This window comes from Agelaius phoeniceus, chromosome 5, assembly GCF_051311805.1.
Source record: "Agelaius phoeniceus isolate bAgePho1 chromosome 5, bAgePho1.hap1, whole genome shotgun sequence".
In the NCBI taxonomy this organism is placed as follows: Eukaryota; Metazoa; Chordata; class Aves; order Passeriformes; family Icteridae; genus Agelaius; species Agelaius phoeniceus.
In genome coordinates, this window is record NC_135269.1 from 29,800,806 (window position 1) to 29,827,951 (window position 27,146).

Genomic DNA, 27,146 nt, shown 5'->3' on the forward strand with positions numbered 1-27,146 from the left:
GGGAAAGTCAATCACTCTTGCCTTAGTTGCCATGTGTGTGCTTTGTCACACTTCTGCCTTGAGTCTTACATGTCACTGGATGCCTTGGAGATCCAGTGATAGGGGCCAGACAGGAAAACTCTCCTTAAGCTGAAGAGGGAGCTGTGGTAATTGCTTGTCACAAGTCATCCTGACAGGGGGAAACACAGGAGCTGCTCACCAGCCCACCAGCGTGGAAGATTGCAGGTTCAAAGAACAAGGTAAGGGGAGGGAGGGCTCCAGCAGCAGGCTGAGCACTGCCACCAGTTTTCAGTTTTCAAGTTGGGACAGGCACTGGATATGTGTGCTAAGGGGAGAGGGGAGTGTCATGTCAAGTTAAGGAGAAGAAATGATTCTTTGGAACAAGGAGCTTGGTAAAGCTTGAGTGCAGGGACAAGGCAAGAAGTAGGAAACATTAGATGAAACTTAAATGTAGTTTAGATGGGGCTGAAGCCTTTCACACAAACACTTCTAGTGCAGTATTTGCAATGGAATGACTACATCATCCACAGGACTAATTTAGATTTTATTCTGGTATTTCTCAAATATAAAAAGTCAAAATTCTTACATCAATCTTTAAAGAAAATCCATGCAAGCAGGTCAAAATGTGTACAACTTAATTCCCTTCCCCCCCTCCCCCCCCCTCCCCCCTTCCTTTCAGTTTTCACTTCACAAACCATGCTGGTAAGTAAACCAAGTGTCTGCCCCTCACGTTTCTTTTCACAGCACATTGTTAACAGAACAATGCTAGGCTAAGCCAGGGGTGCAGTAAGCACCAAAATAAGATTTTTCACTTGAACAGCCTCTCTGCAATACCTCAGGATTTCTTGTGTTTAAAAGCACATCCATTTTGCTTAATTCTGTCTCCATGAGATTTTCAACTTTAAGGCTCTTTTTCTTTGATACCACCATAATGTAACGGATGAGAATCTCCAAACCCATCAGCCAGGAAAAGCAGCAGTACAAAGCAGACTCCAACAATTGCAGATGACAACCTGTCTCTTCCCTTTTTCCTTTGGAGAACCAAATTGGATACATTGCACAAATTTTTTTGGCATAGAGAAATCCCAAATTTGCTTTGTTTGAAATAGGTTTGGCCCATCAAACTAGTGATTCACGTAAAAACAAAATGCTTCTAACATTTAAATTGATTGGTAGTAGAAAAATTGTAGCCTTCCTCTTCCCATTTTTACAACTCTTTCTGTTGGAGTTTAGTGTCAGATTTCATTAGTACTGAAGCCATACTGCTGTCCCTTTACTGCAGTTGTTCCCTGTAGCAAAACTGAAATGTCTTCAGTTTACATCTGCAATTCACAAAACATTTCTCTTTGAAAGGGAGTAGAAGTCAAAGCAATAGAACTTCATTCTGAAGGTTGCATAGAGACTGAAGAGATTTGTACAACAAATGCTGTTTAAAAAAAATCTGTCTGGCACTACTGAACAGCTCAAATGTGTGTGACCAAAAATATTTATAGGCAATCAACTCTGAGTTTGTTAGCAACAGCAATACTGTACATTTTACATTATTATCAAATACATAATTCAAGAGTTACAAAATAAGATCATGCATTACCACTAAATCTCATACAAGCTTGGATTGATTTCATTCCAAGAATCTGAAATGGAGACAGAGCGTTTTTCTTAAATGAATAAAAACTCAAACTCTGGATTCTGTTTGAGCTTTCATGGATTTGATATAATCTTGTTACAAGAAAACCTATACAAGTTTGCTCAATTTAAAGTGTTAAAATAACTACTGAACAAAAAAAGTGAGCATTTAAGTGATCAAAAAAGGGAGCTAAATGATTCATTCTTTTAAAGGCAGCTTTGGAGCCAGAGGTACCCTTCCACACCGTGAGTATGATTTTAATAAAGATTAGACATTCATTATGCTCAACCCCTCCTTCTCCTGTTTCACCTGGCAGAACAGTTTAAAGCAGTGAGCTGAGCAAATGGTGTGCCAGTCTGGAAGAGGTTCAGTGTAAAATAGGGATTCCCCTGTAGTGTGCACTACTGAAACAGCAATGCTCCTTCCCTGGCCTCCCACCTCATGGCTGAAAGGATGGACAAGCTGTTGGCAATGCTTCCACCTTTAGGTGCACCTGAACACTTGTGTGTTCTTTCCAGTTCTGGAAGTGACCTGGACTAGGAGCTAAGAGGGATAGAAAGCAGTGTCCTATCCACTGTTTCAGAAGTCTTCAGCTTTGTGGCTCATGCCTCTTGTCAGTAGTATTTATGCCTCTTCAAAGAGAGCAGCATTAAGAGATCAGATCATCTATCTCCCTAGTTTCACTGCATTTATATATGGCACAAGATTGTTTTTCTAGGAGTAACTTGTGGCAACAACATTTTTTTTTCCTAAAAAAGTGTAACAGCACAAAAAAATTCATAGCAGCATTTTACACAATTTGTGTTAAAAAAGTAGAAGTTAACCATTTGTGTATTGAGTAACAAAAGGTTTAAATTACATTTATTTTCCATTTTACACTCACTATTTACTAGTTGGACTATTTACAAAGGTTCAAATGTTGTAGAAGAGAATGAGCTTTACCCAGAATAAACTTCACATGTGAGGTAGTGGTCTACCTCGACCTGTTTTGGCTGGATATAAAGGAGGTACAGTTGGGTTTAAATCCTAGAAAAAATTCAGAAGTAGGATGTTCATGTGAATTAGATTGTGTTCTTGTAGAAGAAACCATGCACACACACACATACAGAGAGAGTAATCCTATGGTAAAAACATTAAGACCAACAGTGGATTTAGTTTTCATCTTCTTGGATGAAAAGCAGGAGAAATAATTAGAACAGGGAGGTTGTCAGCCGTACCTCATTTATTCCAACTACATTTTTACCAAGAGGCCAGCTTTTATTTGAAGAATCTAAAGAAATTGATGTTCAAACAGCAGAACTGTAGGATTTAAGAATTAACTTAAAACTGGGGGTTTCAGCACTCGTTCTAATAGGATAAAGGAGTATTTTTTCTCTCCTGGTGTAGTAGCTGTCACCACTCCTGTCCCAAGCACTGCAGGCAGCACTCCTGGCTCCTGCAGGGCAAGGCACCTCAACACATGCTTGCTAAGAGACACCTCTGCAACCTCAGGGTGCCCCTGGTTAAGTCTTACTTTCCTCCAAACATGTTTAAATTGCAACAGACTGCAGGAACACTACACGAGATGTTTCTAATTGAAGAAAGAAGTTTTTGGAACCTGCAGTGTAATCACACCATGAACCAAACCTGGATCAAGGTTAAAAGGAAAAAAAATGGGGAAGAAAGATCTACAATGCTTTTCACACAAATCTTCTGACAGTTCACCAGCTGACCAAGTGATGAAACTACAGTCTAGTGGATAGTTTTGGTAGCTGCAAGACAAAGTTCTTGTTCTTGCCCTAGTTTTATGTTACATGAAGATTGCATAGGACAAGGCAACCTTTTGGATAATTGAGGCAAGCAGTGCTTAGTGTTGGTATCCTTTGCTCTTGACAGGCTGAATGTGGTTTAGTGCTTTATTGCAGTCACCCTTGTGCACCTCTGCCTTCAACACATTCATTTACCCAAATACTGCCAGCTCAAGGTCTTAGCACTTCATCTGTGGATACCAAATAAGAGTTTAGTATTAGACTATCTGCTCAAGCTTTAACTACTGACTAAAACTCACAAATTTTAAATAAGCTGAACACCACTGAGATGCATATTTTATTTTAGCAGATATGCAAATTTATAAATTTATATAGTCAAGTTTTTTTTTTTTTTAATGGCCTATTAAGGCATCTTAAAAAATCCCTATATGGCTTTGGTTTGCTGAAATACTACTTTACACTGTTAAAAGAAAAACATGTTCAAATAAATTTGACATTATGACACATTCACATATTTCACTTAGAACTGACAGTTATACAGATGCCTACATGTGATCACAGATGTCTCCTGTTGTGATGACACGAATAAAAAGGTAATCCGAATGTTTATCTCACAGTAGAGGGCAACCCAGAAGTCTGTGCAGAAGTGACATATAAGGAGTTATTATCTGGAAGAGGGGGAACCACAGAGTTTCCATTAGTGGGTGAACAGCTCAGTTTCAGTTTTTCCAAGTATTCTGCATGAACAGGCTTGTGACACTGAAGGACCTTGATTGCATCTTCTACTTTAAACCATTCTCTTTTCCTTCCTGAATCCACAAGAAAGAACAGAGTTATAAAATGTTAACAGCACTATTGGTTACTATCTAGTTATTCACTTTATCTCAGTTCTTTGGAAGTTGAAGTTGTCAGGCAAAAGAGTGAAAAAAAAGACCTCTGAAAGAACTGATTAACCCAAGAGATTCACTCAGGCTTACTGAAATGCAATTCATAATAAGGACTTTCAGGTAACTCTCTTGAAGCAGACAGTGGACAGAGACTCGTATGACTCTTTATATGCTCCAAAAGCCCCAGCTGGTCATTAGAGGAAAGTGTGATGTTGTTTAAATTACTAGATACTGCCATCCTACACTGATGTGCCTAGCAGAAAACCAATCTTGAGACTGAACATGCATGCATGAGAATAGTTTGGTCTGATTTCAAAAGCCATGGTCTATACTCAAAGTCTCCATATGCATCCATCTATGGAGTTACTCAGGTTAGGTGTGAGTTTTAAAACATAATATACCTTGTATCAGACATGTTTATGTAAGATTCAAGACTTTACTAAGATCACTTAAGACCATCTTACTTTTACAAGCTGGTCCTTTAAAATTCAAAGTCTCTGAAAATACATATAGCAAGGTCAATGATGGTCTTGTTAAAATGGAAGGAATTCTATTTTTTATTTGGTTTTACAGCATTGTATGTACTGTGCTTGAATATACATAAACCACTTATTTAAGATCAAGGACACTTTCAAAAACACCCTAGAGTATCAGACAGTAAAACATTCTACTTTTTATGGAAAAAACAATTTGGCAGTATAGTATTTGGCCTTTAAAAAATTACAATGTTTATTTTGTCATAATGTTATAACAATTAGAGTATTCTAAGAATAAGAGTAACACTATGTTGGAAGCAACCCTAGTTATGTATTAAAGTGTGCAAGAACAGCATGCCTTGAATTTTTCAAGAACAGAATTAGTATTCCCCCTGAATTACACAAACTGCTTAAGAAAAATGAAGAGTTTGCTTACAACATTTTTAAGTGTAGCACATAAGGACAGAGAATTAGTTTACCTATATTAACTGAATCCTCCCAGTCTTCCAGTATTTCTGTCACAGTAAGAACATAAACGTACGTCCTATGCTTCCGATCCTGGTTCTGCTTGAATATGAGAAGTACAAGTTTAAATTCTCATCTAAGTAACTTACAGACTTACCACAACTACAAGATAGAAATTACTTACCTCTAAAGGATAGTTGCCAGCAAGCCTGACTTTCATTTTCACTAAATAAACATCTGTACTGATGAGACCCAAAATAATGGGAAACCAAAGTTTTATTTGAAACAGCTATTTTCTTTTACTAGACTAAAAAAAATGAACCAAACCAAAGACAATACAAACAATTTTGAAGATTATGAAGTTCTGACCAAAGTGTCATTCAGCTAAATATTAGCATTATCCACTAGTACTGCCCTGGATAATTACTAGTACTTATCTTTTACATATGTTGTAAATTACCACAGTACTCCACATTTGCAAAAACTGTTTTCACAATGCATTTCATGGATGAAAGGTCATTTAAGAAAACCTAAACACTTTTTTCAAGATGGAACCACTGCATCAGGTGGCTATGTCATCTACACAATGCTGGCTGTAAAGTTTCACTCTGAGTGAGGCAAATTAAATAGCCTGTGCTTGCAGTCATGCCAAATGCAAAAATCATTGCCATCTGCTCATTCAGCAGGTTTGCCACGATGGCAGCACTCACCACGTGTTTCAAAGGCAAGTATTTTGCCCAAGGCAGGTTAAACACAGTCTGACAGAGCTGTCTGCTCAGGGCAAGGCCCCTATTGCTGCAGCCAGCCCATGGGAGCATTACTCTCTGCTACTCCAAAGCAGGCCAGTGGCAGTGTTTGATGTGCTACCCAACCAGTTAGACCATCCTTCCCCTTGGAGAAGAGCTGTGCTCCTAATAAAACCAGGGTCCTCTACAATTACAACTGTATTAAGAACCAAGAGATGCTATGCCCTAGCTGCCCTAACAGAAGCACAGTATTCTTGTGCAAATAACCAAAATAACCTTTTCCACTTAGCAGAGTTAAAACACAGCCAAGTTTTTAATGTGTGGGACCATCCAGTTCAACTCAAACCCAAAATATATAAGAAAATGTGAGCAGTACTAACTACAAAGCTTCAGCAGCTTCTCTAATTGTGTTATGGCTTCCATACGTCACACACTGGGACACATGACTAAGTAATGCCTCACACAGGAAATCCCTGTCAGGAATACACTGCCTAGAAAAGCTGGGTGAAGATTTGTACCTCACTGAGACTAAGGGACTTCCACTTAATATACCACACAACATAGTAACAACTGGATGTATTAGGAGCTGAAGACTATTAAAACTACAGTCTGTTCCTGTCTATAACCTGAGCAGGACTAAAACCGAGTTCTAGCTAGCATGTGTACTTGCACTGTTGGTAGTTCAGAGTCTGATGTTTATACCATCAAATAGGTGTTTTGAACTACATAGTTAGCTAAAGGTTTAATATATTTGTTGTCCAAAGCCTTGGCCTTTTTTTAGCAAATTAAAGCCATAAAGAGAATTCATATCCAGACTTATCAATTTACATGTGTGAAAGTTGACAAATTACTTCAGCAAAATCTAACCAGGGAGGAAAAGTCAAAAGAGTGCCTCAAAAGAGGCTGGTGTAATGGTTCAGAAATCCTAACTTTATGAATGGTTTGGTTTTTAGGGATTTTTTTTTTCTCCATAAGTACTAATTTAATCTTTCCAGTAGAGGTCCAAAATGACCTGAGATTAGCTCAGCTGGTGAGAGCTTGGTGCTGGATAACCCACAGTGATGGGTCTGATCCCTGTACAAGACATTCACTAAAAAGCTGGACTCTGTGATCTTTGGGGTTGCCTTCCAACTAAGAATATTCTGTGAAACTGGGATAAGTACCTTGAACTCCTCCTATTCAAATCTTCACAAATCATGTAACACCTAAAGTCCTGTCTAATGCAGCAGGTCCAGCAACATTGCAAAATTACAGGTAGGTAATACTTATGAACTTAAGTGTGATGTTGCAGCTTATCAGTTTTCACAAAGCAACCATTGCTTTTGGAACTCAAAGGAAACTGCTCACCTCAAATATTCCAAGTAGTCTGCCTAGCTTTCCCTTTACTCCAGCCTAAAAAACAAACAAGAAAAAGTGTTAGCATTTGGTATTAATTTAAAAAAATATAAAGCATCTGTACCATCATCCTACATTAGCATACTCCTCCTTATTAGGGTTATTTAAGTAAGAGTTTTAACTTAAGTTTTAATTAGATAGTGCTGCACTAATTTTGGAGATTCTAGTTTTAGACTCTTGATGAGTATTAGAGGACAAAAGCTTGTCTTAATGAGTGGATCAAAGAACCCATAAATCCTTCAAGGTTTCCATCCAGACCAAAATACTGTATTACGTACCACATTTTTAATGTACTGTATTTTATTAAATAGATAAATCATACCCACTACTGAAATAATCTAGGAAAGGAGAAAGGACAAGAGAATTTCAAATAGTATTAGAATTAATCTGAAAGAAGCAATCATCAAAACTCCAGTGCTATTTTACACAGAAATTTAAACGCAAGTTTTAAAAATACAATAATAAATTAAACTGTAGGTTGTTGCATGGATTTTGCAGCATAAGGACTTCATGTGTGCTAGTTTTCATATCCCAAGTAGCTTTTGTCATGTAATATAAGCCCCAAATTTACATCCCCAATTCTCTGCAGTTTTGAACTCTTTCTAGCTAGTATGATTACAAAATGCTTTCAATTCAGACTTTTATTCCAATATTTTAAAATAATCCCTGTATCAGCCTATGCTTTGTGATTTTTAATCAATTCAGATAAGGTGGTCATTACTTTCTACTAAGACTCTAAGGTTTGCTTTTCCAAAAGTAATATATCATGCCTCTTCTAAGGGACATGGCTTATGATTATCCACTAATTCTAAACAAAACTCAGTCCATATGCCTGACACATAAAGGCATATGTTGCCTACTGACAGACAATATTTAGATTGTTTTTGTCTTGTTATACAACCAATATTTAAAATAGGGCTTCTTAGTGCTAAGATGACATTTTCTAGTTTTCAGTCTTTGCTTCCAGCCTTAGCTAAAGACAGTTATTGATGTCTTATGTCTTTATATACAGGACCATATGGATCTTCATTACATTTGAATGAGTAACTCTGACAGGCTTTAGCAATAAGTCTAATCAAAGTCTTACAAGTGAATGCTTTCTGTGACTGCCTTTTTAAAGAAAGCAGACGGCTGGTGTTATTTATTAAGCCATTTGGATGAAGGAAGCCCGAACACAGCCTCTGCAAAATTATCAAGGCATTTTGCTTATCTAGAGCAAGAGCTAGAGCAAAAGTTAATGCAAAACTACATGCAACATTCTGTTTGTCTGCTGTGATGGCCAAGATACCTGTTAGAGCTCATAAAGCCAAAATACACAACTGGACCTGATAGATAAGTGATTAAGCAGCACATTAATTAGGAAAGTGACAGGCCCTTGTTTTGGGCTGAAAGAGTAAGGTATGCCACAACAGGCACTAGAGATTGCTTGTGCTTTATACTGGGTAATGAAAAAGCACTTATTCGTGAAAAGCAGCATGCTGAAGAAATGCTTTTTACTGATCAGTCCTAATTTCCTCAGCATTACAGTATCACTTCAAGTGAGAGTCTGACAACTAATATTTAACACATGGCAACATTACCATGACCAGCTAGGTTTACTGATACTGAATAGCTTTCATAGAGGACTTTTGTCACCTTACTGGTATCCCATAGCCACAGTGTGAATTTATCAATGTTACTCTAAGTGGAATTTACTTAACACTTTCTCTTTTCTCCCTCCAAGCAAATCAATGGTTTAAACAAATACACTTAGCTGAGTAATTCTGAATGAAACTATTAGAAGCACTCCATTAGATCATGTGTAAAAACTCCCCCAAAGCTTGAAGTGAAGCTTGCAACCAGATATTGTAAATGTGATTACTATAACCGATGTCTAGTTACTCTCTAATCAAATAGACGTGTTTCCAAAATGTAGCATCATGCCTGCAGACAGCAGTGTATTTTGAAAATATCTACACTCAGATGTGCAAAAAGGTAGTAATTCAAAGGCTTGTGATTTTTACTAACAAGAATATTTCCTTCAAGTTCTTTTCGTAATGTGCTTCAAAATGTGTCAAATTTAAGTGCTAGAGGACCAAGAAATACTTCAGCTTTATCCCCAAAATATCAAAAGCAGTTCCCTCTTTCCCAATGGTAAGCTTCTAATCCAATACAGTGGTTAAATTCTAGACGTTGAACCATTTTGCCTCTCATAAAAACATACTTCTTCCTTTGGCTTTTATGTACCCACGGCTCTTAAAATATGGCTCTTCATGTAAACAGAATCCTATAGGCCTCTGTAAGTGTGTAAGGCCATCTAAAGTTTTGGAAAAAAGCCTGAAAAACCCCAGTTTTCTTCTGACAGACAAGCTGTTGAATTAAGTGCTATACTTGCCCAGAACAATACTCTAAGGAAGTCTGAGTACTCTGCAAATAGAACCTCAGATCTGAATCTCATGCATATATTTTAGCATTAGTCTAAATCAGCCACAAGAGAGAGAATTCAGCCCTTCACGCCATGATCAGTGTGCCCGGAGGTCACTCCTGTAGAGCTGCGGAGGTACCGCAGCCTCGGAGGAGCGCCAGACTCGCCTGTGCCCTGCAGATGGAGCCAGAGTCACGCTGCAGCTCCACTGCCAAGCTAACAGCTACCGGGGCACAAAGTTGCTCAAGATCTGAAAGATTTGGGTTATTTTTAACTCTGGTATTTGTAGGATAGTATTGTAGCCATTTTATTGGCTACAGTCCCGAAGAGATGGAGGCAAGACTACTCCTGGCCCATTTTTGCATACTTTTACAAAATGCTTGACTACATCTGCCCTAATCTTTCAGCGGAGAGTGTGCTTTATTTATTTCTGCAGTCTAAGTCTAGTCTGTAGCACCTGGTCATTTTTCAAATATTAGATGCTCATTGGAGCCAATTCCTCTATTTCCTGTGAAAAGTCTTAGATGATACTACTGTCATTTTCACAGCTACAGCAAATAATCTTCAGGATCATCCTCTTCTTCTCAGAAACTATATCCACACAGGGCTGAAGGAAACTGCATATTTTCTCATAGGCCTTTCAATACACTATTAAAACAAACAAAGCAAGAGTCTCTTTTTTGTGAGATGGAGCCAGAAAAGGGAGTGGTTCCCAGAACATCTCCATTTACAAGGCTGGGCATCATTGGCTTGCCGCTCATTTGTGTCATTTTTCTTTGAACAGTGCATTTGCAGACAACTTATTTTAATCTTTCATGCTATGCAATTAAAGACAAAGCTCCAAATTCATTAATGGAGTAGCTCTTCATTTTGATGAGGTTCATTTGTAACTTCATTTTGGTATTCTACTTGCAGGTTTGTAAAAGTTGATTTCATCTAAATAATTAAGGTAACTATCAATTTCCAGTAACCTGTGAAATGTCAGACAACCTTAAATGAAACACTAAATATTCAGTAGAGGCAAAAATCATTATCACTAACACAAACAAGAATTGAGGAGTTAAAAAACCCCAGGAGTCATGTACACAGGCAGACTATGAAACAACTGCCATGCATGTACATTTGATTACAGGGATCTTTGAGTGGTAAAACATTCTCAATACACTACTATTGGTGTTGAAGTGAGGATATTTAAAGCCAGTGGGCTATCAACACTTCTACAATTAAGGAATGTCATCATAACTCCCACTATGAATTTATCCATTTTAATAAATTAATAGAAATACTGAGTCATGTGTATGACCCAATACTGAAGAAACACATTTCAAACCAGCACCACTGTGCTTTCTTTGAAGTTTATTCATTCACAAAACTCTTAACAGTTCACTGTACTGTAACCAGCCTGCCAGGTGACATTGACCTTAGTATAAAAATAGAAAGGACATCCACCTCTAGAAAGGTCAGTAAGAATTTCCATGGCTCAAACCCCTAAGTACCATTCTTTTTTCTTTAAAAATGGCATTTGGCAATCTCATGGAAGCATATAAGACTCAGCTGGTAGCTGAAGAATATTTTACTTTATGGTATGAGCTTCTAAGTCTGATCAGCTATACAAGCTATCATACCCCAGGAATTCTAAGGGAGTAGAACAAGTGTAACCAAATTATTTTTGCTTATTAAAGCACCTAGTCCATGAAAACTCTTCATGCATTTGCAAGCACAGCTCAAAGCAGAACATGGCTGGAATTTTATATTGTACTCCAAAACACCATAAAAAGCACAGTCCCTTCAAGATCATCCATTCTTTACTACCAACAAAAAACCCCAAACATATGACTACAATTTAATCGGCTCTAGTTTAACATGGAGATGAGACTTTACCATCCTTATCTTGGACTATACCCTAAGTCAGATCAGCAATTAAAATTACCAGCATTCCTAAGAACACTGAGCAGAGGACTGGGCTTTTTAATCCTACCCATGAACTTGTGACAGTGGGAAGACAAGACTCCCTAGAGGTGTTACTACTGCTTGGAAGCCTAAATCTTTGCTGACTCACTGCTAGAACCCAAACTCTTTGCTCCTTTCAAATGGACTGTACCCTGTGGCTGAGTATGTCTTGTGTGGGTCAAAATGAACTCCTCCAGTCTGGAACAAACACCTTTGGTTCAGTGAGGTTTATTCATGCTTGAACCTTGCTGCAGGAAGGCTGCTGAGAGCAGCCAGGAATGAACCAGTCTGTTCCCCAAGGAAAATGGGAGAAGGGTCACTGAGTCACAGCTCACAGAAGATCTCACTTTGTCACTCAACAGCAGGCACTGTTTGGTGCAAGTCACATCTACACATCAGGTTCCTAAGCCTCAACATCACAACAGAACCAGTCTTAAGGGTAAGCAAGATAAACCATCAAATAGCATAGCTAATAGAAAAAATCATTACAAATACTAATCAGCAACAATATTAGTGTGTTTTGGGAATAGCAAAATGGGATGAGAAAACCAGTTAAGTCTAGTAGAAATCTTGCAGTTCACTCACCAGAATGCATCCAATTTATGAAAAATCTTATACCTTCAATTCAAGTCTTATATTTTGATTTTTCTTGCAGTTTTATTTGGTTTAGACATGGCTGTTAGATATTAAAGAAACACTTAATATTTTTCACAATTTTCCTAGGAAAAACAGCAAATGAAACCCCAGAATTCTGAATTTGAAATTTAAGTGTTGTAGTATAGGGAAACTGCATGAATTCATCATGATTTAAGCTCTGTTTTGCCTGGTCATAGGGGTAGGGATAGAAAGGCAGACAATAACCATAGTGCTTTCTTTATAGATAAGCAGCCATAAACGTATGAATTCTCAGCTGCTCAGATAGATCAGTTTCTAATCTGTTTAATGTGAAATGTCCTCTAAGGTCTGCTGATTTTTGTTCTTATGCAGCTAGATGTTAATGGTTAGTTTACCTTCACTCTGTTCTAAAAGAGCTGCAAGTCAAACATTTTCTTCACAAACACAGAAATGTTACAACACTGTAACATGCCATTTGGCATAAAGTCACAGTTTTACTTCCAGTACTTGTTTATAAAGGCAGACAGAAATTTAGCTATGAAATGAAAGAAGAAGCTAAATTGATTAGTTCACCTCACCACACTATACCCCAATTCTAACACACAGAACTGCAGTTCTTTGAAATTCATAATCACAAAGGTCTCAGTCAAGTACTGGATAAAGGAGGCAGTTCCCTCTTCCTTCTTGGTTCCTATGTGAAGACAACAGCAGCACAGATCAGCTGGATTTTTTGCTTTGTTTTATTTTTGTTACCTCTTCATAGACCTCTCTCACGGCTGCTCCCCCCGGCTCTTCCTCTGGTTCCATTCCTCCACCTGGTACAATCCACTGATCTGGGTATCGGCTACTGCTTACCAACAGCACCTAGAAATAATTGCAAATGACTGTTAAATACAGCTCACAGCTCAGGAACCTCACTACTACCTGCTTTTCCAGCAATGCACTTATTCACCTAGCCAGATGGATTACAGGCCTCAGAAAGAAAACATAACAGGCAAGCAGGAGTTGGAAAAAGAGGAAAACAGTTAACATCCAATCTGTTTCATAAAACTAAGTCAAGACAATGCCATTGTAATCTCTTTGTACAAATGCCTTCATTGGATGCTTAGACACAATGTGGAAAATACAGAATAATGTGCATAGGAGTGAAGGCATACAATAAAAATCTAATAACAGTATTTTCCAGAACTAAGTCTTCAAATCATATAGATGGCAAAGTATGAAAATTAAGACATTTTCATCACAGAGAAGTTAAACTAATTCTTCTGGAATGGCATCTTCTGGCTAAAAATAGACCTTTGAAAATATTTCTAATTTTTAGACAGAAACAAGCTTCTTTTTAGTTACTGAAGTGTTATGTTAGCATGACATGCTTACACTATTGCATAACTAAAATACAGCAAGAGTATACTGGCCCTTGTCCAATTTGGTTTCTTTTAAACATTTATGTAAGAGGAAAAAGCACAACACATTGAATTTAATTTCTAAATTTAACATTTTTTTCCCCAAGATACTTTAATTTCACTTAATTTGACTCTAACCTGGTTCTGTCACTGATACACACCAATTTAAAGCTCCTCATCTATAGGACCTGCACTTCATAATATTCAGAGCAGAAAGATGTTAGCTACCTGTCCAACAAACTATGATACCTTGTATTTGGAGTAATTTTTGCAGTAGAAGTTTATGAAGATAAAACCTTGATTCAGAACCACTTGGAAATAAGCAGTTTAACTTATATTTGAGACACATCCCAGTTACTAAGAGATACTCAGTCATCTGTGTAGTAAAAGACTTCCTATTCTAAGCATTGCTTACATGAACCCTATCCTGAAGTCAAAGGACAACTGTGGGGAGTAAAAGGGCAGGGTCAGTGCTCGAATCCTGAAAAGCAATTAAAAGACTAGAACAAGAACCTCAAGTCTAAAGGTCAGAGTTTTAACTGGTGCCAGACAACTGAAGTGACCATCCCAGCCCTCACCTTCCTGGACTTCAAACTTACCCCCTGTTGGCTTAAATAGGAAAATGACTCTGATGACAGTAACAGGGAAATGATTACTACTTACACTATGTCCCTTTGGAACTCAGGGAAATAGGCTGTAGGTTCACCTACAGGAACTGGGAGTGTAATTCAGATGACTGCATACTTTGTGAATGCAATGATATGTGTGCATACTGAGGTGCACCTGGAAGAGCCTTATCTGACAGATACTGTCTCCCAATATTTATCTTATGTGCAGTCAAGATTAGTACAGTGGAGAATCCTTTAGGGTAGCACTAATTTCCCCAAAATTTTTTCCTATGCTAAGGAATACAGCAAAGACATCATTTAGTACAGAAGCATTCTTAGCATCTGATCTGAAAGTTCATGTTTTCAGTCAACTCAAGTATTTTACTCAGCTACCTAAAAAGCTAAGAATATTCAGCAAAAGCAATAAGGTTAGACTCAAATGCATCTCAACTTGATTTTTACAGCCAAAGGTTTTGGTTTCCTAGGATCCTTTGACATTAACAAAAGATTCACAGAGTGTACACAGCTCTACTGAAAGTAATTTTAGAAAATGTTTTTGAACACTTAGGTGGAGCACCTGTATCACTACAAAGAACCACTTTAAGCAGTGCTTAAAAACCAGTTGTAAAAATCAAGTTATGAATTCACTTCTGAGTTCCAGATAGAAGCAGTAAAGATAATTTTCTGCTGATGAAACTAGCACTCAATCCAGTCATGTGAAAGCTAGCAACAATAATAAACAAAAGGATGATTATCATTAAATCATTCCCAACATGGTAGAACAATTTAAAATCAGCATTCATTGCTTAGTTAAGGCTAAACATAAAACTCTTAATTACTACTATGGGATAAATCAGGTTGCTCTTTCTGGCAGTGTAGTGTAAAGCCAGGATTTTTTACGCCTTTATATTTAGTAGTTGACTACTGCTAATCAGATCAATAGACTATTAAGCTGGACTTGTACATATATTAGCTTTAAATTACCCTCTTAAAAAGCAGAAACAAATACATCTAGCAAGTAATCAACATTAAAATACATCAACTCTTGTATATAGGCTTTACAGCTACATATACAATAAACTCTCAAGTGTTACAGCCTGGGAATTAATTTTAGCAACCATCCAAACCTCTAAGCCTGGAACTGAAGCATTTTCTCAAACATCTTTCCCTCTATGCTTTATTCTCCTGTGATCCCACTGCTTTTACAGTCTGAATCCAAGAGCTCACACTAGGATATATCCCTGAGATCCTCAGATGCACAATTTTTTTACCATTAACACATGAAGCCACTAGGGCATGAGGCATCCATCCTGGGCTAATGCTATCAAAAACATACTTGGTGCTAATCAGATTCCACAAACAACAAGACCTGATAGCTAGCAGCTGCAGGATTGTGTGGTAAGGCTGAAAAGCATTCCACAGACTTTTCCAGTATAGCATCATGCAGTCTTCCATATTTTTGGGGTTTTTTTGGTATGCTGTTTTTCATTCCATATAGTTTTGAGGTATTTCCATCTGTAAGTGGCCAGAAGATACATCCCCCAGTACTTAATGATGAGGGTGTAAATAAAAACCTGATTTAACTATGAAGACACCAAAAAGCTGTGGTTGGTTGACACTGCACTCACATGCCAAGAGAAGTGCAAAAATCAGCAGCAAAAATGCAGCAATTCACCTTCCCTTAATAGAAGACATTCAAACTAGGAGAAATACGATCTAGGTTGCCTGGACAATCCAGTCTTTTCTGAGGAGGCTCATGGTCAAGCAGATTACAATAGTCTACTGGAAAAGAAAAGACTGCAGAACCTCACACACCTGTATTTTTTCCTGGTTTATGCACACCAAATTTTACACCAAAACCCCATTAGGCTCAGAAGAAAAAAAAGCAGAAGTACTTCCTATGCAAAGAAGTGTGTGTCCTGTATCCCCAGATGCAGAAAAAGGGCAAAGATTTGAGTTGCATTACTTACTAGTGGTCACTGCCTTTCCCATGTCTCTGACTAAGACTTACTGTCGATAACTCTTGTTCAAAAAAGGTACAGAGTATTGCAGTGCAATCTGCTTGTTTAGTTATACAGCTGAGCTTATCTTACTCCAAAGACTAAGGTAAAGATGCTGTAATGCTGCCAAGTGAAGAAGTAAAGCTGCAAAGTTCAGCTAAGAGGAAACAAAGGAAAAATTCTTCCATTAAGTGTTACCAGCCAAGTTTCACCTCACTTCCAAGTCCAGGAATAGAAATGACCTTTGAGTGTAGTGAGGAGGAGAAACTGCTAGCCAGCCTGCTTGTAATAAGCACCTATCAATACACATAACCATAATATGGTTAACCAAAATGGTTATTACAGGGCAGGTGGCATCATGGGACTTGGTCACTGTAAATGCTAAGCTTGCAGACAAACAACTAAAAATTTCTAAAGACGCTGAAGTTTTGGCCTTTTTAGTGTTCTCAAGTCAAAACCACTCATGAAACAGTTAGTAGCCCTGTATTACAGAAGGCCAAAATGGTAACAGCTCAGAGTAATGTAAATTATAACCACAAGATATTAATCTTGATAATTTTTTTCATATTAAGCTCTAGAGAGGTAGAAACTGATTTAAGTTTATATCATTGCTTTCTACCTTTCTTAACTGAAGGACATTATACTTTACCAAAATAATTGTATTAAAAACCAATTTACATTAAAAAAGCAAGAATAAAGTTTAAATTAGCTAGAGCAGACCCCCTCACAGCTGGATTCTTTAGACTTCAAAACAAAGTGATCCCCAACTTGAAGGTGAAAATATACCATTCCAATTTTACAATAATTATTTGTCATCAGATGTCTTAAAGTTCTCTATTCCCAGCCTAATCCCATCTATTCCTGTCTTTCCCACTGCACATCCCATTTTCATGGCTCCCACTACTCCAGTAGCTGTCCAGCTTAATGTTTGAACTACCTGATGGAGTCAAGTCTGCCCCTCTTTATAGCAAAGCTGGCAGTTAGAAGGAGCAATGCCCAAGAGAAAAGGAATCAAACCCTCACTCCCAAAAGACTGCTGAGCATTTGTGCCTCAGCTGCAAAGAACATCACACTGCCCAGGTGTACTGCTCAGAAGACAGGTGTGTGGAAGACAAAGGATTCAGCTCCCAAACTCTACAAAGGTGAGTACACACAAATAATTTCAGAAGATTTAAACAGGTCAGAGTATAGAAAAGATCAGTAAGGCATTAAAAGGTACCTCTCAGGTACAAAACAGTGTCAAATGCTGTTAGATGTATTGCATATTTTCATAGGCATCAGAAATATTAAGAGGATAAAACATCCAAGCCTACTTTGAGAAAAAAGACAGGAGCCACTCTGATGGAGGTTAATATAATTTAACACACTCAGTATGGAAACTCAGCCTACATGGTTGGTCTGCTAAAGTTACAAGCACCTGAAAGAGTCAGAAAGATGATTCAATCCTAATACAGCCAAAAGGGTCAGTCAAGCCCTAAGATTTGTTTAAAACCAGCCATAAAGCAGATGCTCAGGGAAGAATACAAACAGTAAGTGCTTTATTATTCCCTAAAATTTTTAACTTCCAATTGTTTTCACCTCAGGAGCTTCCTTAAAAGCACTAGGGAACAACTTTGCTGCAACACAGGAACACTATTGAGAAGCAAGGAAAAGCATCTCACAAACACTGGATCATATTTGCAGATTTAACTGTAAAAATTTTTAGGCAGAAGCACACATCTCAGCATATGTCAACCTGCTACTGTAGTTAAAGAAAGAGATTTCCTTTATCTAACACTTTTTTCCTCTATTTCAAGAATCACTGCCTCATTTTAGTAGTTCTGAAACAGTTTTGCAGTTCCCCTATAGGTTAATGTGCTATCCTTGTCCTAGAATGCCATTGCCTTTTGGCAATGAGGTTGGAAAATGCAGCTTTAAACCTTGCCATAGCAATGCTACACAGGCAGCATTTAGTAAGGAACATTTGCCTTCCTGAAAAGATTCTCAGGACAGTGACTGCTTTTAGTCCTCATTTGTTACTGCCAGAATTTTCAAAATTAGTTTATTTTTTACTCATGGAGAAATAACATGCAACAAGTTATTGTAAAGTAATAACAAAACCATAGGATCAGACTGGACAGCATTTTAAGAGCTAATTAAAGTCAAGACTGCAACACCTTTACTTTCCCCCTAACACTGGGATAATGAGTTTATTAGGAAGCTGATCTGGATGAAAAGTAGATTCCCCATGAAAGCTTTGTCCAGCCTGCACACACAACACCCATCAGGACACAGCTGTTCAAGGGGCAGTGCTGCACCAAGTGGGGCAGAAAGGCACCACTGCAGCCTCCCAATTCCAAATGAGCCTGTACTAATTCAAGAGCCTCTACTAAAGTACTTTAAAGGCCATAGACTGAAAAGCAGTCCCAGCTATGACAGAGGTTATAAAAGATGATTTAGCCTCACTGAACAGGAGCTAGCACAACAGCAGAGGAATGGCTAACTAGCAGTACATTAATCCTAATGCTCATTAATTTGAGCACAAATCTTGAATGCATCTCAGAAAACTGGGTTTTGTCTACACAATATATTAAAGTCTGAAATATCCTCCCAACTTTACTTGCATATCCCTTTTCAAAGCAGCAACACAGCACCTGGATATCAGTCAGTGCTACTTTCCCCCCATTCTGAAGATGAATGGTAAAGAAATATGGGTATAATTATATAATACTCCAGAATTAGATCTGGAAACTATTTTTCCTTTGAGACCTTTTAACTTTAAGGCTATATAGCAATAAGGAGAGACATGTCAGCTTTTTTTCAGAAGAAGTTTTGCTTTGACTTGCAATTACAGGTGTAATATTTCATAAATTTTATTTCATATTAAATGCAAATATTTGGCTAACATGTTATAGTGACACAGAATTTTAGTGTCTTCCTCTGGCTATTTAACATACTTCATTTTGTTCTTTGGCTGAAGTGTTCATATCAGGAATAGAACAGCACTGTACTACTATGGCATGCCAGTCAGAACACATTTCCTCACATAAAATGACTCAAGTCACCTGTAGCATTCCATCTCCCCCTAAGCTTTACCATGCTTTGGAAAAACAGATGTGACAGGTCTCACAGTGTGATGAAGGGTGCAGATCTTGCACCCAGACATATGACAAAAGGAAATAATGAAAAAAAAAAACAAACCAAACCTGCACACAAATAAGAAACTTCCCACAAGTACATATATAAAAGTTTTACTTTTTACTGAACATGAGTTTTACTTCTCACACTGGGCCAGTTCCCCAATCCTCTATACACAACAACCTTCCTCCCTCATGCTTGCTAATGCAGACCAAGGGAGAAACCACAATTCCAGGTAGCAGGGGAAGAGCTAAATTAATATTGCAGCCCATTTCTTTTTAACTTGAAACCACGTCCTGATCTCGAGCAGGAGAACTGGGCTTTGCTGGTTACTCAGCAACAATCTGTTTGATTGAGGGATCAGCTTCCAAGCACTTGTCAGAAACAGGAGCTCCAAGCCTTTGAGAGCTGCTCAGCTGCAGGTAAAGATTTGACAAGGTTATTTCTTGACAAGTACTAGTTACCTTTTAGCCTTTTCTATCTTTGAGATACATCTTTGAAGACTAAAATTTGTTTTAAAGTATTTACATTTGTAGAACTGGTTTCACCAAAGTGTTTAAGCACTAAGTCAAAAAGCCAACGAATTAAAGTAAGCTCTTCAAGAGTTCTACAAACAAGACTGGGAAAAAAATACATCAACCTATGGTCTGTGAACTCACATATCTACAAAAGATGTTTAAAAAAACGTGTACAAACTCTAGCTAGAGATAAGAATGCATATATGTGAATGTAAATAGGCATATATATATATCTAGCCATGATATTAATGCATTTCTGAAGAAGTCTGCCACTGCTATTTCACAGTAACTTGGAAGTTTTGAGCCCCACTGAGTTAACTGAACAACTCAAATAGAAACTTCGCCACCAGTTTAAATCCTAAGTAAACTTAGGATAGAGCAAGTAAGCTACAAGGATATTTTTTCTAGTATCTTGACATAAATATAACTGGCTCAAAAAGACATCATCTTCAAAACAGGGTAAAAAGTGCTTTGTTACAGGATATCTTAGCCTGATGTTATACAAGTACAGCCATATTTCCTTCTCCCCTCAGCCCAGCCCTCTTCAAGCAGCTATCAACCCCATTAAACATATCCATATGGCATAGAAAAGTAATACTACAGGTATAGGAAAAAAATAATTGAGATTTCAAAATAAAAAACCCCCTCATTGTTGACTGATGTCAGTATCTGAAGACTTATGAGTGAAGACTGAAGATTTTTGCCATGGTGGACAGTTGAATTCCCACAGCCTCACTAAATCTGCAGGCTTCCACTGCTGGCAAGTAGTTGGAATTTGTGGAAAAATATTCCAGCATGAAAACATAGTGTATATGCCATGCCTGCAGAGAGCTGCTTTGCTGTGGACATAATAAACACCAGTGTCTTGTATCCAGAGTTGGTTACCTGACATAAATCTTACCACAGCAACCTAACATTCAATTTTTCTTAACATTAACACAAGCTTTAGCCCCATATGAGCCTGCAGGGATACACTATAAGCTAATACTGCCTCTGTAGACACATCATAAAGAGCCATTTTGGAAGCTGTTTATAGGTCTTGATTTTTCAAGCTATACCCTTTCCTACAGCATGCAGATTCATAGAATGGTTTGGACTGAAAGGGACCTTTAAAGATGATGTAGTAGTTCCAGTCCCCCTGACACAGGCAGGAACACCTTCCACTAGAACAGGTTGTTCATCCAACCTGGCTGATAATATCCAAGTGTCAAGAAAATGCTGAGGAAAAGCTAAGGCAGCAATCACCCTATGTTAATTACTCTTCCTGTCCATTAGCAGGGCAGGGACATGAAACAGAGAAAATAAAAGCCACAGTGTGCTTGAAGTCCATAGTAAAATGTGTCATTTAAAATATGTCTATATTCTATCAGAACATCATAATGCAAGGTAGGTAACCCATACCACTATGGAGACCATGCCAGCCTTAAATAAGGTGCCATGGTCATACCCCAGGTTATTTGAAAGCACACATTATTTGTGTGTTGACACCTGAGAGCTCTACACTGAAGGATAAAGAAACCAAATGAAAAATTCCATGTCAAGTATGGAACATCTTTCATGACTCTGCAAGTTTATTTACAATAATTCCTCGAACACTCCATTTTGCCAGGGTAGCCAGGTGATACTTCTGCTACTTCTGGTTTTCTGGATCAGGTTGCATAACAAAAGGTCCTTCTGGCTTTCAGACCATTTAAACCAATGCACATAAAAATAACATTTTGCTTTTTCCTTTAATAAAACCATTGCTAATATAAAGCAACATCTGTACAAAACTAAAGAACGCTATTTTTTAAAATAATTAAACTATGATCATCATAACAAGATCTAAGAAACCCATGCTTATCTATCTTGACATTCTACAAGCAAATAAATAGTTATTAAATCAGACCAAAAAGGAGCTATAACACTAGGAGCTTATAATTTTTAACTCAAGGACAAGATAAATAATTGACATGCAAGTGAATGCCCTGCTACAGAGGGGGAAAAAAATTCTACATTTCTAAGTGTGTAACAATACATTTTTCCTCACTGTCTCAATATTAAAAAAAACACCTTCCCATCTGTTTTCATCTCATGTACAAGGCTGAACAACAAATGCAAAATTAAAAATTGAAAAGCTTGAAGACTTTTTTTGCATATGAAACTATTTTAGGTCTGCCACTAGCAACTGCTGACTGAACACTAAACTAGGGCTTTCAGTACCATATTTGATTACATAAAGCACTCTTACAGATGCCAAAGTAATTAGAATGCACTCAAAGTTTATATTCAAGATACTTAAAAATAACTACTCATTTATTTGTATAAGATGTAGTTGATGGAAAAAAATTAAATTAGGTTTTAAAATTATTTCAGTTACTCAAATTGCTACAAAAATTACGTTTATTACTATTTGCTCCTGCTGCTTTAAAGGCATGCCTTGTTCTCTGCATTGAAAAGTAAGAATCCCCTTGCATACCTTCTGTGCAGACCCTAAGACAGGAGGGTTTTTATGTGAAACCACTGTTTGCAGTACACTGAATGTCTAAACAATTCCAGCCCGTGGAAGCCCTTCAAGAGGGCTCTCCTGCAGGCTTATTCTAGAGCTGCCATCCACTCCTAGTTGCTTAAGAGAAACTTGCATTTCCTCCCAGCCCAATCTGCGAGCCCATCCCTGCCTGCTGAATGCCATCAGCTTTTTGCACACACCTACCAGCTTGTTTGTTCCAAGCAGAAAGGCTGCACCCCCCACACACTGCATGCCCACACAGCCTGGTTTCTTGTTTTTGGGATTTCTCCTGCTTCATTTCCAGGATGTTTTTTCTTCCAAAAGGCAGACAGTCCCTGCAATTACTCGTTTATTTCCTACAGAACAAAGGGAATCAGCACTTCAGCTCCTATCCAGCCATCTTGCTCTCTCTTCAGCCCAAATGACAGCGGTAAGACCAAAACAGGCAACACTTTAATGGCAGTAGTCCAGGAGACCACCTCCTTTAACACCCAAAAACCCCAAAGCTACTGGGCACTTTACTTGGCTATTTGGGTTTTCTCCTTTTTAAAGGATTTTTCTTTTTAAATCATACACTATGACAGCATGAAGGAAACAAAATCTAAACCAAAATGGGCTGTATAGCACTAAATCATTCTGTGTGGAGGCACTTCCAGATGAAGAAATACGACTTCCACAGTGGTGCAGCTGAAAAACCATCAGTCATCTCGGGTCCAGGTTTTCAGCTTCAACATCAGCTCTCAAAGCAGCAGCTTTTGACAGGGTGCAGGACTGCAGGGAAGCCCAGTTTGCAGCCTGTAACACTCAGGAGAATTGACTCAACAATTTTAAGCCTGACAGCAAGGAGTGGCAAGTCCAGCAGTAAGTCTAACTGGACAGGGGCTGGAGCTGGGAAATAGGAGCTTGGAGGAACCACCAGGCTGAATTTTGCCTCAGCAGTATTCTACAGCACACCTATGTTCCAAATTGAGAAATAAAGAAGCAAACTGAACTGCAATGTAAACAGTTGTGTAATATAATAGTAATAAAATAAACAGAGGTATAATGAAGTGTAAGGGATGGGTTTGGCCAGTCTTTTTCCATTGACATGTTACTTCACCGTGCATAAAACTCAGCTGTAACATCAACATCAAGGAGGGGGGGCAGCAAAAGAAGTGCAGTATGGATAAGAAATCAACCAGGAAGCCATAACAAGCAGATTTTGCTAGATGAACAGTAGAGATATTAACTGTTTTAGTGACTTGGCCAGTTTTTGTCAATGAGCACAAAAAGCTGTTACTGAACATGCCTGAGTCTTTAGTCAAGAGGCAGCATCCAGAAGCCATGATATCAACAGGGGACATCACATGAAGTTGCAGAAGAAGGATCACCTCAGGTGAGAACATTGCTGTGGATTTCTGGTACAAGTTTAGAGTTCATGAGGTGGCAACAAGTAAGAGACTTAGATATCACCAGAAAACACAAGATGACTGCACAACAGCTTTACAGTCATGTAGAGATGGGTCCTATTACAACATTGTTTCTGGTATAGCTAGAGAAGTGTTAGCAACCTTTTACACAGCACAGCATGATCCCATCTAAAGCAACCACAAGTGTCACCCACCTTAAAAAATACATTTTCCAAATGGAAGGAAATGCAAGAGCTACCATGATGACCAAAGGAGAAAATTGTTTTTAAGAAAAGATGATTTAAGTCTTAAAGTTCATAAAAAATGCTAAGAAAGGAATGACTGCTCTCTAGAGATATGTCAGAAAACTAAGTGCAAGAAAGGAGAAAAAAAAAGCTTAAGCTCAGCTATAACTGGCTAGGGACAAGCCTTTTGGACAGTCAGAATGGAAGTAGAAAGAAAGTTTAATTCTAAGATTTGTATCACAAGATTGCTATAGATACTCATTCCTCCAGAGAGAACCTAATCAGATGAAAAATAGACCAAATTTAGTCTTGCAGACAGTATCTCCAGAAAAAAAAAAGTTGAGATTTGGATTTCTTGCTTTTAAGACTCCTAAAAAGAAATGTATTGCTAAAAATTGTTTTCAGTTGCTGGTTCTATTTTCTCAACTCCATTGTCAAGCAACTCTTTGCTTATCCTGTAAGTCAAAATAACTATGAAAACTGTTCTATCCTGTAGTTCCCCTCCACCTCCCAATAACTTCTGCAGGAGTCTCCTGCTCCCTTCTTCTCCAGCCACTGAGATACCACGCTTGTGTTCCTTTCCTGCAGAAATTACCCTACACTTAAACACCCTGGAGGTATAGCTTGGCTGAAAACTGATGGTGCAACCTCTAAAGACTTAGAAAAGAAACACTGAAGACATTTACATGGAATAGACCAACACAGAAATCACCTGGACAAGTGTTCAAGAAAACAGAAGCAAGCCTCAAACACCCAGTTTGGGGAACATGGCTAATGACTGAAGCTAATCCCAAACAGCAGTCAGGCATCAAACTTGTAAGGAATAGATTCTGTACTGACACAGAGGAAGCTGGCACTTGGGAAACAGCTGCTAAGCAAGTTCAAGCTGTTGGCACTGCTTTCCTGGAAATAACTTGTCAGGAAGCAATTTTAACTGTTTCCACACACATAATCTATGCCCTAAATCTGATCGGATGCTCTCCCATTCACTTCATCCTCAAGTATGTCTACCTGCATGATGCCAAGGCCCAGCCTCATGCTAGCAATGCCAGTACTCCATCCAGAATACACAAGGAACTGCAGTGCAATAATGGTCAGCACCCACTCTTCTTACACAGCCCAGCCAAGCTGCTACTACCATCCTCAGCCTCAGAGGATGTTATTATACACAAACAGTATTCTGAAGCAGCCAGTGATCTCACTGGATGCAAGATTGAAAGAGAATGACAAGAAGGTGTATCAGGAAATGAAGAATGAACGCAAATCATTGCCAAAGGTGACCCTAACCATGAATTTCCAACTACAATTGGTGCAAAAAGCTGTAACAGTGGCTCAAGTGTTCAAACTCCAAATAAGTCTGGAGTAGCATCGAAAAATTCATATTAAAGTCACATAAATGGTGAAGTATATTGGAGTGTCAGAGACCAAAGAAAAGCTGTAACCCATAACAAGACCTTGCAAGACTCCTGCTGGGTGCCTTTCTCCCTCACACTAGTAAAAACTCCTCAGCACGGTCCCAAGGTTATATTTATAACACAAAGGAAATAATTTTTCTTAGCTTAAACCCAAGTGCCTGTATTTTTTGATCAGGCCTCTTCCCACTGCATTACTTTTACTTAGTAGATTTGTAAGGAAGACATTCGCTGTACTGACAGCTTGGGAAGGGCACCAGCATCTTCCAGCATAGATAAAGGCAGGAAAAACCTCCAAACACTAACCTTTATAGTTATTTCATGGCTACTAAACAAGAAAATGAAAACAGAAGTCGCAAAAGGGTACGGGTCCAGCCCGAGACCATCTAAAAAGCATTGTGCAATAAAAGCATCAGCCAAGATCCCAGATAACGGGCAGTGCCATTGACCTTGGCTCGGAACACGGGACAACTTTGTTGCCATCTCCCGACTCTGCTGCAACATAAAATTCCGGGGGAGCGCCACCCGCTACAACCAGAGCCGCAGCAACAACTCTCCCGAGCTCGTTCACAAAATATTTCTAAGCCCCATTTGACTCTCTCCGTGGGAAAAGCAGGTGTTCCAAGCGCAGGGTTTTTTTATCGCACCCAAGCAGGAGGGGCAGGAGGCTCGCCTTAGGATGACACACCGGCCCTGCCCTCCACGCGCCATTATACATTAACCGGTTTTCCGCGTGTCACGGGCGCACAGAAGATAACCCCGGAGTTCCAGCCGGTGTCCGCCCCGCCCGGAGAGCTCAGTGTCCCCCTCCTTCCTTCCCTCCCTCCCTGCTCTCCTCTCCCCGCCGAGGGGGCCGGGGCCGCGCACAAAGGCGGCGCCGCGCACGTGGGCGCGCACCCCCGCCGCCCCAAGATGGTGGGCGAGAGGCGCGCCCGCCCCGCCCCCGGCCCCGCTCGGACCAGCATGGCCCGGGGGCCGCCCGCCACCGGCCCCGGCCGGCCGCAACCCCGCCGTGCCGCCCCTGCCGGCTCTCGGGGGGGCGGGAGCCCCGGCACGACCGTGCACGCTGGGGGCGTCCCCCGGGAGGCGCCCGCGCCCCGCGGCCAGACAAAGGGATGCGGCGGCGGCGGGGCCGGCGGGACGGGAACCTCGACCGGGCCGGGCCCGGCGCCCCCCGTCCCACGTGCTCGGCGGGCTCACCTCGTCCTCCCGCTCGCTGCGGAAGCACAGGCACGCCGCCCGCTTCTTGTAGCCCTCCCGGTCGTACGTCCGCGTCTGGTTCGGCTTGAATTTCATCATAGAGGCGGTGACACGCGGGCTGCCCCCGGCCGCCGCTGCCGCCGCCACGGCTCCTCTCTGTGAGCGCCGCCGCCGCGCCCCTGGGACACCGGCGCGGGGCCCCCGCTCGGGAGCGGGGCTGGAGGAAGGCCAGTCCCAGCCGCTGTCACAACAGCGCCGCGCTGCCTCTGCCGCTGGTGCCGCCGCCCCGGGAGCTGCGCCGCGCCATGGAGACCGTCCCGGCGCCCCGAGCCGCCGCCGCCCGCCCGCGGCGGCCGCCCCTGCGCCCCCACTATTTAACCGTAACGCGCATTCCTGCGCCCGCCGCGCCGCTCCGCGCAGGCGCCGGGCGGGGCGGGGCCGCGGGGGGCGGGAG

The 27,146-nt window shown here is 39.8% G+C and overlaps 1 protein-coding gene across 2 annotated transcripts; it reads right to left on the reverse strand.

Moving 5' to 3' along the window:
• Positions 1–525: 525 nt before the first annotated feature.
• On the reverse strand, positions 526–27,133 carry NUDT4 (nudix hydrolase 4). Of its 2 annotated transcripts, none has more exons than XM_054631816.2 (5): positions 26,693–27,133; positions 13,067–13,177; positions 7,297–7,341; positions 5,218–5,305; positions 526–4,184 (listed from the first exon to the last, which is right to left on the reverse strand). In XM_054631816.2, exons 1-5 carry the CDS (start codon positions 26,789–26,791, stop codon positions 3,982–3,984), a joined length of 546 nt encoding a protein of 181 aa, XP_054487791.1. In that variant the 5' UTR covers positions 26,792–27,133; the 3' UTR covers positions 526–3,981. The 2 variants fall into 2 exon arrangements, with proteins under 2 accessions (XP_054487791.1, XP_054487792.1); XM_054631817.2 differs by having other exon boundaries at positions 5,218–5,302; positions 26,693–26,929.
• Between the last annotated feature and the right edge of the window lie 13 nt (positions 27,134–27,146).